Source organism: Sinohyriopsis cumingii, chromosome 7 (genome assembly GCF_028554795.1).
Source record: "Sinohyriopsis cumingii isolate HCF-2022 chromosome 7, ASM2855479v2, whole genome shotgun sequence".
In the NCBI taxonomy this organism is placed as follows: Eukaryota; Metazoa; Mollusca; class Bivalvia; order Unionida; family Unionidae; genus Sinohyriopsis; species Sinohyriopsis cumingii.
This window is the reverse complement of record NC_142967.1, coordinates 66986282-66999844: the sequence shown is the minus strand read 5'-3', so window position 1 is coordinate 66999844 and position 13563 is coordinate 66986282. Positions and strand designations below refer to the sequence as shown.

The following is a 13563-nucleotide window of genomic DNA, read 5'->3' as shown; positions in this document are numbered from 1 at the left end:
TAAGAACTTGGTGGAGGAAAAGAAGAAATTAGAAGAAAACCCAAAGGCCCTTTTCAGGGCCAGCCATATTTCTCGAAAAGAGATAGTCTTTTGAATTGCCTACCCCTTTTTAAAAAATTTTTTTAAAAAAATCCTATGTTAAATTCCCCTTGTCTCTAAACAAGCCCAAACTCTATTCCCATGTTAAATTCCCCTTGTACGTAAAGTGCCCCACGATTTATCGCCATGTTAAATTCCCATTGTACGTATAGTGCCCCACGATTTTTCTCCATGTTAAATTTCCATTGTACGTATAGTGCCCCAAGGGTGTTTTTAATGCTAATTCCCATTGTACGTATAGTGCCCCCCTTCACTACTAATGAATGCGCTGGAGTTTGGGGTTTAATCAGTTTGTATACGGATAAAATGAGCGTACGTTTTTAGATAATTTGGTATCCAATAATAATACATTTCTCGCCAAAAATAAAGATATAGCTGATGAATAAAACTAGTATGAAACAACCTACTTCCCTTATAATTTCCTTCCAAAAGTTTGGATCTGAAAATAAATTAATATATGTATGTAAAATAGCACGTATCTTGCATTTCGATATGGCTCTTTAGTAACGCAACATCTTTATCGCTCACCTTTTTACAGCCTTAAGAGTTGTCGTTGTAGATGACTATATCATAAATGAAGGTAGAATTTCGTTACTTTAGAAATGTATAACATTTGACACTCTTATTCCGAAACTTCAAGTTGTCAAAGGACTTTTGACATGGTTCTAAATTCTGGAGCCTTCAGTCGGATTTACTAGCTATCATATTTTTGATAATTCACTATGTGAGACATGTTAATCCAAAGTCAGATAAAAAAAGCATCAAGTTGCAAACTCTGAAAAACGTTTATCTGAGCTCAGACCAATCTGATTAAAATCACATCTCTACTGTCCTAGATCTGTCAGCGACCGATTAGAGGTCATGTTCTGGTGACCTTTGCATTATCTAATGGGAATGTAGCTTTCAAAATCTGAAAGTGAATCAAATCGTTCGGAACACTTTGATGTGCTTCAGCCATATCGTTCAATCGCCCAAACACAAAAATATAAGACTTCATCTAATTGGCTGATACAATTAGCGATTATGATAATAACATAGGTCACCAGAGCATGACCCCTAAGCGTCGCTGTTACATTTTCACCTTGTAAAGCGGAGATTTGATTTTAAACTGTTATGTATATTTGATTTAAATATATCTAATTTAATATATATTTATTTCAATTTAATTGTTTGTCAGCTTTAAAAAAATTATTTTTCATTGCATGATATTGTAATATAAATTTATTCACTAGAGATTATACTTTTTTTCAGAAAATAGTTTGACCTTGACTGTTAGTTTATAAATACCAGGTGTTGATCTAAATCCTGATCTTGTTTCAAAATCTGTAGCATCCATCGTAAAGGAGTTCTACTTTATTTTAAAATGATTGGTTGTTTTCGAGGCCATGATGGGACTTTGTCTTTAAAATGTAAACATTTTTTAAAAATTATTTTAGAATAAAATGATTGGTTTTCGTCAGGGTGAGACTGGGTAAACGTGATTTGTAACAAATACTTGCTTCTATAACCTTCCAGAAGATGATCACGTGACCCCTTGTTTACATTTTATAAAGACCATATAATCCATGTTTTGGAGAATTAATCTCAGTAGAAGCTGGGCTGTTAAGCCGTTAGTTGTATTTTGTGCTGTTTGGAGTTATATCAATTACTTGGTTTGGATTTATTTCCAATTAGGACTACTAAAATTGTATTCTTGGATTCTTTTTGGATTTGATTCTATAAAACTGTAAGTTCATATTTTATCATTTTTACAGAAGTGTTCCAGGAAAATTAATTATTGTATTTTTTTCAAAGCTTGTTGTTTTCACTCTTTCTTGTGTTATTGTTTATTCGATCCTAAACAAGTGACAAAAGAAATCAGTTTGGAGCTCAGACAGTTTCGTAACTATGGTTCCTAATGGGTAGTAATATGATTCGATAGGGGGTGGGGCAGTTGAGGCGGATGGAGGACAAACGGGAATATTATGTTAAATTTATCCAAAGATTTAGCATTGGAATGGGCTTATAGGGAAAAAGTGTGTATAGGGATAAACGGCAACAATGTTACAAGAGGCTGACGTTAGTAACGGCGTTGCAGTTGACCTCAGTATGTATCCAGTTACGTAAGTATGGGAAATCCTATGTTATACAGGTCCATAGTTAAAAATGGGAATAGGTTCATGGGGGCTAAAGGGTCTAAAATGGACAAAAATGGTTTATAGGGTCAAAGGGTTTATGGGTTAATATTCAAAGGGTAATGTGAATAAGACGACCAAATGCATATATAACACAGAAAAAAAAACCTATATTGGAATAGTATCTTTCTTTTCTAGGCATGTGAATGGCAATGAAAAGGGCCGTTAGGATTTGTTAAACAAATCGAGTTAACATAATTGGCATCTCACTGGTATTCTTCGTTTCCTCAAACATCGTCTCCGTACAGCAAGACACTAGCGGGAGCGTGGACAACATTCGCAGTACTAAACGCAGCATCGTCCAAATTAACAATTCACAAGACCACATGTGTTTATCCTGGGCCATCCTCGTGTGGTTGAACGTATGTCGACATGAACAAAACCAAAGGAAGAAATAACCTGGGAGAACAATCGAAAATTGGACCGATCCAAACAATGAAAAGAAGCATAACTCCTGTTACAGAAGACTTATATATCAAAAGAGACCGCCTGCAGCATTCCTGGAAGAAGAAAAAACGCTTCAAGACGTCTTGTCTGCTCTCTACACGTTTAATTGAGTATTCAAGTATTTCGTGAGCCTCTGGTGTTTCAAGGGCCCGATTCCCAGAAGAATGTATCATCAAGAAGAATATTTATATGAAATTACCATTATAACAGGTTTTCTCGGATACTCTTATAATTGTGTGAAATGCGACAAAGGGTTTTACAGTCGAGATCGTTTAGCATCCGAGCCCTGCATTCCCGAAGGAAAGAACGAATTAATTGATCTTCTTGCCAGCAAACCTTTGTGAGTACTACGTGTTACGAACAACATCGCATGACGCATGCTTAGCAGCAGAAAAATGCTTACCAAATATTGAGATTGTTTTCTACCTACTGACATCTGATTCTCACCAATAATGTTTAGGCATACGTTTGTCTAGAAAAGAGAAGATGCCGTTTTTGTGATCATATTGTAGACTTAAAGCATCGAAACCGCATCCAAAATAAGACATTCCACAGAATTAAGATTTGAAGACCAAAATGAAAAAGACACAAGTGGATTTCATTTTTTTATTTCAAATGTCTGCAAGAGACTGGCATTCACAGTCCTAATTTCTTCGTCTCTCAATGGGATTGCGAGATGTGCATCCAAGATAATCTTTTTTATCATTCTCTCAAATTTAGCAAGATTCAGTTAGGACACGAAAACATCTTTCATGAACCCAGCACTCTTCCCAATATTGCCCCTTGGATCTTAGACCCTACTGACTACGCTTCGGACCAAGTGGACACCCAGCGCTACGACGAATTCCACGGCTACGCTACAGCAATGACTCATACGATGGACAATTTCTTCTTAAATGCTATTCAGAACCCGTCCGTGATCATTAACGGAGACAAAATTATCATACCGAAGGTGGGACCAGGACAGTTTAAAGTTTTCATGAGTTTTTTTACAATTCCTTTGAGTCTAATGCGTAAAACGCTTGGAGTGACAGAAATGTCCTAAGGATATTTTTCAAACATTTTCAATACCAAAACCAATTAAGACGCTGCCCTCTTGCATTTGCCTGTAGTTCACTAATACGTCCCTGACAGTATATACACCTAACAAATATCAGCCTCCTGGAGCATCGAGGTATCGATCCTTTGCACGAAGCCTCAACCGTAAGTGTACCGCAATAAATTCATGCCCCAGTACACATTGGGGATCATACCCTTTCAAACTAGCCTATATATCAACCATCGATACTCTGCCCAACTCTGCGCTGGTTTCTTTTTTTTTTGTGCGAAAGGGAAGACAAATGGATCCAACATGTCAGAAACGAAGGCGAAAAGAAACAATTGGTGGCTAGTTGGGATTTGCAAGACCCAAACATTGTTTGCGAATTTCATGGATGCTTATTTCTCGGATTCCCAACCTGTTACCCACAATCAAACATGAAAAACACTTCTCAAACTTCACCATTGAAGAATTGTAAGAGGAAACTTACCAACGACGCCTGAGCTTAGAAAGCAAGGATACCGAGTGCTGGAAATCTGTGAGCACGAGTTAAATCGACGTTTCAAAACTGATACCACGTTTGACGCATTGCCGAATGCTACGATGTTGTGGACATGGAACCTGTAAATCCATGATACAGTTCGTTTAGAGGACGAAATAATGTAACACGCATGCTGTACGGCATGAACGAATCTCAGGGAGAAAATAGCAAATCCATCTCTGAGTGTTAGTTTTATCCTTCGTTGTGCAAATATTGGCAATTTCCTACATGACACCTTGAAATATTGACGGAACACATCGACGCAGAACACATTCATCAGTACAAAGACCTGATAAACTGCAATGTCGTATCCCACATCGACTTCTCCTATCCCATCTTGCTACACCATTGCCAAATAAAACTGATGTTTCTTTTCTTCCGCAGCTTTGCCGAAACCTGTAATCAAGACCAACCTTTTCATCATTCTGAGGAAGAATGCGCTTTGACAGGAACATGGGTCAGCGTGAAATTATTTCATGATCTAGAGCTAAGATACTGCTTGTTAATAGTCTACAACATTTACAACTTTCCAAACACAAAACTCTACCAAAACGACGACGACCACAGAAAGGAATTGTATCTGCCTACGTCAACGAGTTTATGACAAACAGCGTAAAGCTAGCTGCTAACCCTCTTGGTGTCAGACTCCAGAAGACCAAGCGACATTCAAAGAACAGTGCCGATCGAAGGCATCACTTTAAACCACGTGTAAAAGAACGAAGGAATACGCTTTTATACCAAAGGTATGCTGAATTGGTCACGAAGACTATTGGCACAATATACAAGCTTACTCAACATGGATTACTTGGTAGATCAAATTTGCCCACTTTGAACTGAAGGATGACAAAGGAAAATCAAACACGTGGAAGTCATTCTAGAAGTTACAAAGAGGAACCAGGGTTTGTACCTGCCCGCAAGTTTAGAAATATCATTATTGCGGCCTACGTGACAGCCAGTGCTCGTTTAAACTTGTACCGAGTCATATTACTTTCAGGAGACCATGTTCTATACTTTGCCACAGACAGTTGCATCTACATTCATCGTGGTACGGGCATTAACTCGTCAAAATTACATATACAACAACATCAGCCATGGGAGAAAATAGTTCTGGGCGATCTTGCTGCACTGAAACCCTACAAAGGACGGGTGAGAGATAAGTTCAATCCGCCAGAAACATGTAACCGTTCCTCTTCCCTGTATCAGGTGTAACCTTAAGGGCTCAAGAATCAGTTGCCTCTTATTAAGTTTTTTCAATTTGGCTCGAATACCCAATTCAAGAAAACTCCTCATAAAACAAACATTATCCTTTATTTACCGTTCAATAAGAAAATCTAATTTTACCGAACGTTGTTGAACAAAAGTCAATTGGACATTTAGACCTTCTATTTTCATTTTTTCTGAGAATGGAAATACACTTTGTACACAAAATTGGAAATTCCACTGTAGGAAAATGTTTGACCATTAAACCTGATTCTAATTAGAATAGCCAAACAATACATAACCAATAATAAGAATTTTCTCATTTTAGACAGCTGGGCTGAATTTAAGATACTGTATGACTATTGCATTTGGGAATCCCCTGTGACAATCGGGAAAACTTGCTGGCCATTCCCTGCATCGCTTCACTCAGATATTTGTTACGCGAGGTATACAGGCTGCATTGACTGGGAGCTTTATGGCAACTCGGCGCACTCAATCAGGGAAGAGGAGCAAATAAAAGCCCAAGACCCGTATTTGCGTGCTGGACTGTGTTTTGTCAGACTTTTGGTATCGATACACACGGGACGACTAATTAAGAAGCAAACAGTGTATGCATAAATGCGTGCAGGAGTGTAGCTCCCATTTCCTCCCGTGCAATAAATTAAGAAACCTGCATTGCAGGCTATTAACAGTTGCACAAGACCCTTCGGTCACGCGAAACGAAAATACTTGTTCAGTCAGTCAGTCAGTCTGTCCAGAAAAAGAAACAGGGGACAAGCAACATTTACCAAAATCTGCAGAATCCCCGAAAATAAAAATACCACCTGCAATAGAAGAGCCAAACAACTTGATGGGAGAAAAACTGTACTAGGAGGACATACATTACATGCAAGAAGAAACATGCCTGCTGTGACCTTTCTAAGAACAGCAAGGTTGCGAGACAACATATTGAAGATCATCGGACGTTACTACAGTAGGACAAAGGAGGGCAGAGCAACAAAACAAGATAGAGAAAAGCAGTCAACAATATCAGACACCTAGGCGAGGCCGAATGTCCACTAACGCTCAATAATATGTTGCAGATTGGTTTGATTCTACCACTTGAAAGACGTATAAGGCGTTTGGCCATTTAAAGATCCAACTAAGCATATAGTAACTTACCTGATCAACCCAGGGGGACCTAGAGATCCAGTGAGACATTAGCTCGTGCCTCCAGACCGTTCTAAGATCGTTTTAGACCTGGATTAACAGCTAAAAAATCTTTTTAGGGCTTAAATAATAGCAGTTGCTTAACATATCAAATTTGGCATTAATACTCAATTATATAATAGCTATTTCAAATTACTAATTTGGTCCCTGTGTTCGCGGGTCTAAAACATCGCTGTAAATTTACCCCACCATGACTGACAAAGTCTGATGGGTCACTTAGACCTAATCATTTTTATTTATTATTTCAGAAAATTAAGGACACTATGTATATAAAGTTCCAAATTGCATTTGATAAGGAATTTTATCATTTATTTCAAGCGTGACTCTAATTACAAAAGTGGCTTCTACTTAAATTTTTTGTCAATAACTTTCATAATTATACAACTTTGCGGAATTTAAAAATTAAGAGTTTCAGAAATGTCCAGCCTTATGACACACTCACATACAAACACACACAAACACACACATACACACAAACACAAACACCAAGCCCAAGACCCTTTCATTTAAGCACGCTGGACTGGTTGTAGTCAGGTGGCTGCCATTCCACACACGAGACGACTATTAAATTTTCTCTCCACAAATGAGTATGTGGTGCGTGCCGAGTAGGGGAAACTCGTTGGGGTGACTAGCCCTACTCTTCCATAGATGAATAAGTGTACAGAGCGCACACCTTTTAACTCATGGCATGTGGTTCATACGGTAACGCGAGCTGGCACTCTTTCCCGACCGTAAGAGTAATAGAATCCAGCAGTGCTGGATTTAATCCGTCGTACATGCCCGAATAGGCAAAAATGACGTCAATCCAAGATCAGTTAGTCAGTCAGTCTGGCCTCACATCATAGACTCGTAAACATTATATAAATGACTCCAAAGATAGCGAGACTTCACCGTACCCCAGACTGAGGACTGGACTGGGCTCTGGAGCTGAAGCAGCAGCAACAGCATCTAAATCCACAAGAGCAAAGAGTACATAGAAGGAGGAGACAACTATTCACCCTCTAGCCAAACGAGGATTGGGACAGTGAAGCTACACAGGTCATATAAGCATTCCCCATCTCCATCAATTCATGGAGTGGAGATGGATGCATCAGACGGTGAGTGTGACGTGCTAGGCCAGGGAGTTGCGGACACTAGCTGAACTAGAGAAGAAAACGGCCCTTCTCAGAGCCATCATTTTTGTAAAAAAAAAAGAAATATTAATCATTTTTTGAAAACAATTTGTGTATGTATGTTTATCTTTGTGTATGTCTTTCACCACAAAAATTCCTTTTCTCTTATAAAAAATGTGTTTGTATGTGAGGGTTTAATGGTGTGTCTATAAACACTTCCTGCTCTTCCTGTATGTGATAGAGTGTGTTTCGTAGGTTTGGTGTTTGTGTGTTTATCTTTGTCTACATGGAAAAAATAACCCTTTGCTTATGAAATGTGTGTTTGTTTGTGTTTGTTTGTGTATGTCTTTAGCAGACAAAAAAAAACTTTTCTTTATCAAAATGTGTTTGTATGTTAGAGTATAGTTTCTGTATATGGTCTTGTATGTGATATGTATTTTGTGTGAAGGATGTTTGCCTTCATGTTAGTGCTTCAGGCAAATAAAGTGACGCGTTCGTCAGTTCTACAATGCAGGAACGAATTCAGCTAATCCGTGTAAAGTTGGCAAGTTGCAAAAAGCAGTATATTTCATGGTGGAATTAAAGCATTTGTAAGAAGAAAGTAGAGGCTCAACGGAACGAACGAAGCCGTGTTCGTGTTGAAGTGGCTGCACTTCAAAAAGCCAAATATCTGATCCAAGACGTCATATCGGAGGAAGTGTATAAGATAAAGTTTACCTGGAATATGGAGAATAAAGAAAAGAACAGCCAAAAGAAAGAATCGGACTTTCGGCGTTAAAGGACACACGGCATTAATTATACGGAAGAACTGTGAACCAGTCTAGAAATGGGTGTACAAATAATAGAGTATTTACGGGTTTGGTATTCCTTAATTGGTTAATAATGAAAATTAAAATTTTAGTAAAAATATATTTTGCGAGCTTATCCTATCTGTAATTTTAAAATAAATATAGACAAAATTCTATTGATGCAATATTAGTATTTTTACAGGCTTGACTTAGGAGTACTCAATAATGAAAGTAGCACCTGATTCATTTCGTGCCGAATCAATAGCATGTGTTTCATGCACACGTAGATTAAACAAATGCCGCTGGTCATATGGTATTCTCCACACAGAAGTTTGCACCAAGGATAGTTTGCATGGAGACGTGTAAGTCTGATCATCAGCACCCAGAAACTTAAAAACCTTTAGCATTTGACCAAAAAATCACTTTTGACCTATAAACCCTTTTTGACCCTATAAACCCTTTTGACCCAATAAACGCTTTTGTCCATATAAACACTTTTGTCCCTATCAACACTTTGACCATACCTTTTGTCCCTATAAACCCTTTTGTCCCTGTCAACACTTTTGTCCCTATAAACCCTTTTTTGTCCCCATCAATACTTTTGTCCAATAAAACATTTTCTCCCTATAAACAATTTTGTCCCTATAAAACCATTCCCATTTTAAACATATAGTCCCGTTTAACACAGGATTTCATATACTTTCCAAACGTGACGCCCTAGAGAGGTCCACTGCAATACTATTACTAAGTCACTCTGTTGAAGCCAGCCACTTGTAAAAATGTTACCTTTTATCCCTATACACACTTTGTCCCTATAAAACCATTCCCACGTTAAACCTATGATGAAATTTAACATAGGAATTCCCGTTTGATCCCAAAAGCCTCATCTGCCCCCAGTCGCCTCATATTACTACTCTACTATTGAACCGCGAAAATCACAGAGAGTTACAATACTGAACTTTTAGTCCCCAGATGTGATCTCAGATGTGCCTTTTAAATCATAGTGACCTAAAGTAGGCTTGCCTTTTAAATCATAGTAACCTAAAACAGGCATGCCTTTTAAATCATAGTGACCTAAAGTAGGCTTGCCTTTTAAATCATAGTGACCTAAAGTAGGCCTGCCTTTTAAATCATAGTAACCTAAAGTAGGCCTGCCTTTTAAATCATAGTAACCTAAAGTAGGCTTGCCTTTTAAATTATAGTAACCTAAAGCAGGCTTTAGCCCGACGACACCAACATATTGTGGTGCATCTCTCATGCGCACCAAACAAGCGATGGTTTCCACACAGTCCACATTTGTCTGTTTGTTAGTTGTTGTAAAACAGAATTATACCACTATGCAACTATTGTGAAAAAGAAATTCGCAATGATACATTCCCAATGGAAAAGAATTTATTTTCAATTGCAATTTTAATCAGTGTTATCTAACTGCTATGGATGTTTAGTAAGGTGGGACTGATAAACTGAATTTTCTTGCACTAGATGAAGGAAGACATTTTAATGATTTCATAGTGACGTCTACACTAGATGAAGGAAGACATTTTAATGATTTCATAGTGACGTCTACACAGATATTTATGACATGATTCTGTGACACCAAGGCAGTTATTGATTTTAAACATACACGATTTCAAACAGTAAAAAATTTAATTTCAGCTTTCTTTGGTCTATTTTTGTTATGTTCCTCACACACAAACTTTAAGTTATTGTCAGAGGAAGCACAAACTGATTCACTCAAATGCTACGAGTGGACACTTCTGTAGTTGTTCATCAAAACTGTATGTAATCATTGCACTTACAATGAGAATTAGGTATAAAAGAATCGTAAGAATAGGACTAACCGGCTTGTCTGCATTTCCAGCGGTCCGTTGCTACCATGGCAACTATTGGGGCTATAAAGGTGTGGGATCCTCCCTGTATGATACCTAATCTACAATATATAATGATGGATAATATACATATATGCCAAACTTGAACTAATTAAATTAGCGCAGACAAATGATGATCCTGTCTACATTTTATCTTCATTTTTAACATTTGAAAGAGAAAGGTTTTTTTTTTACCTGTGCAAATATATGGTCTCTTTTCACCTGATTTAGAGAAAAAAATCGTTCTTTTTTTTCATTCTAAGTAAATATTATTCGATGCTTAATGTGATTAAAACTTAGAAGTATTGCTCGTAAACTGGATCTGAATTCATTGATATTCCGGATACCTGCAGAAAGTAAGATTTAACCCTAACGGAGTTTTATTATGTTTCAGATAAAACTTTATGTGTGAACATTAGTAGTCAAGATCCGTGTAAAAATGACCAATGATAGATTCGTTTGCTTTATTATTCCTGTGCAAGGATGGGTGAATATATAAAAGGAAATCACTTGACCAGATCGACCTTGAGAAAGTTTGGAAAATCACTAAAAATTTCTATCAGACTGAAGTACCACGTAACAGTAGCCAGTAACATAATCTTCTGGTACTAAAAATTTTAATAAACTAATGATCAGGAAAAGGCAGCATGTTACTACTAGCAACACTATATAATTGCAGTAATTATTATGTTGCAACAGACAAAATATATGCTTATATCACTCCACAATCTCAAAATATAAGACACAAAACCAAGAAACGATGCTCTAACAGTTGTGTCGAAAGTTTTCTAACACAAAAGTTACAAATGTGATTTTGACAAATCTGCAAATCGGATTGAATTAAGAGAATGTGTACATGATCTCTTCTTGTACACCGGCTATGCTAGTTATTACAGATGTTCATTTTTCCGTAAATCTAAGCATAATATATTCAACATTAAAACCAAAATATGGAAACTAAAATGAGGATTTAATTTTGTCTCCTTTTGTGATTTTGACGAATCAGTACGTATTTAAATCAACCCCTTATCATTACAAATTATCAGTGGCAAGAACCGTTTCAAAGAAAAAAAGCCTCTTTAATAACTGAAATATGTCTCGTTGTCAACAGAAGGTCACGTTCTCAGCGCAGATCAAATACACTCCGGCATCAAAATAACGTAACAAAAGTTCAGCTATTAGCAAAAAGGCTAAACGTTCAGCAGAAAAATAAGAGCAAAACACATTTAAAAAAATCTAAAAGTCAGAAAAGCTAGATGTAGGAGCTGATTTCTTGTGTGGCGTTATGCGTAACAGCCATTATGCAATGTTAATAATATTGTAAATTTACAAAACAAAACGTATGATTGTTGATAAAGACCTGCTGTAAGAAAATAACACTTCCCCCCTGCCCACTAAGAGTATAATTATTGCAGTTCAAATATAACTACGCCCCCTGTGGCAGAAATCTATAGCCACCGATACAGTCATTTTCTTTGCACGAATACAATAAAGAAGTGTGAAAAATATAAACCTTTTAACACGTGTTCAAAACATTAACGAACTGAGAAAACAAAGACAGGGAAGTTCAAACTGATATTCAGTTCAGGGCAGCAATAAAAAAATCTTAATTTGAATATTTATGACTTTTGACCACATATAAGGAAGATCATCAGTACAATATCGGCAATCAGTCAGTTGGACTGAACGATGACACATGGAAAACGACATAACCAGAGTAGAGAGAGACAAACAGGCAGACAGAGAGAGAGAGAGAGAGAGACAGAGAGAGATAGAGAGAGACACAGAGAAAGGGTTACAAATTGACATTTGTAACAACTTTAAATTTGTTTCTCATTTAATTTGTACCCTTTGTTGTAACTATGATTGTGTTTTGCCCGCGTATCAATGACACAACATACTTTTTATTGCAACTAACCTTACCAGATTTATCTTTTTTATTTTTTTATTTAACCTAGCAAATCTTATGAGATTCCGACCTAAATGATCGTTTTCATCAACATGTCTCTTTTGCATCTCTAATGATCTATGAAAGCGTCATGCATGTATTATCCTTTATTTTTTGCACATATTATCCCAATACTTATATTTTGCTTTAAGCATTTGATTTCATAAATATGTAGTTGCAGGTTACAAAACGCACAATAAAGAAGGTAAAAGATTAAAAAGAAAACCAGTGTCATATAATGTCCCACCCGAAACAAAACTTGTCCATAACTAATTAACTATATATATATATATATATATATATATATATATATATATATATATATATATATATATATATATATATATATATCCTCTCTAAAAACATATTGAATGAAATGCACTGTAGCTCTGCGTTAATTGCTTTAGTAATTTTAATGATTTTAAAAATGCAAAAATTCCATTTAGTAATTCATTGATTTGATTTTGTCATTAAATCTGGGCTTTCCAAGAATATGTCAAAATCTAATGCTTTGCGCTAGCAGGGCATTACATTGTTCCTTATATAGGACTATGAGCGAACAGTAAATTATACCAAGACAGGTCTGGGTCCATGCCGGATGGAGCTATAAACGTGTTATGTACAGTACAATCAATAACATTACTTTGCAACCTATTTGTGGACACAGACAGATATATATATATATATATATATATATATATATATATATATATATATATATATATATATATATATATATATATTCAGTCTCTTTTCCGCACTAGTGTACAGGAATTAAATTTCATGCTAGCCTAATGTATACTTCACCTCACTCCAAACGTTGACTGCAGGAATGTTGCCAGACCACACATAAAAAGAGTTATGCTAAGCAATTGAGATAGTACGTCCTCCTGGTCTTTGGCACATATCAGTGATGCCACGATGAAAGGTATAGACAACACGCTACCAATACACATGACGGCTTGCTGCAAAAATTATAATATTGTTATCTCTAATTATAAGGAAGAGAAGCACAAAAATAGAGATTATAAAGCAGACAATGATGATGACGAAAACAGAAAGAAACAAGAAACGATATTGTAATTCTAAAAAGTTAAAACTGAAATTATAATATCTGAATTTGATATTTGATGATTCT

At 36.5% G+C, this 13563-nt stretch overlaps 1 protein-coding gene across 1 annotated transcript in view; it reads right to left on the bottom strand.

Moving 5' to 3' along the window:
- LOC149795448 (solute carrier family 23 member 2-like) overlaps positions 1-13563 on the bottom strand; it is a 62404-nt gene that overhangs the window by 23378 nt on the left and 25463 nt on the right. Inside the window, exons 3-5 of the mRNA XM_089964098.1 lie at positions 13233-13390; positions 10451-10539; positions 507-538 (exon numbers count right to left, since the gene is read on the bottom strand). Coding sequence (XP_089820224.1) covers positions 507-538; positions 10451-10539; positions 13233-13390 — 279 coding nt within the window. The remainder of the gene's footprint in view (positions 1-506; positions 539-10450; positions 10540-13232; positions 13391-13563) is intronic.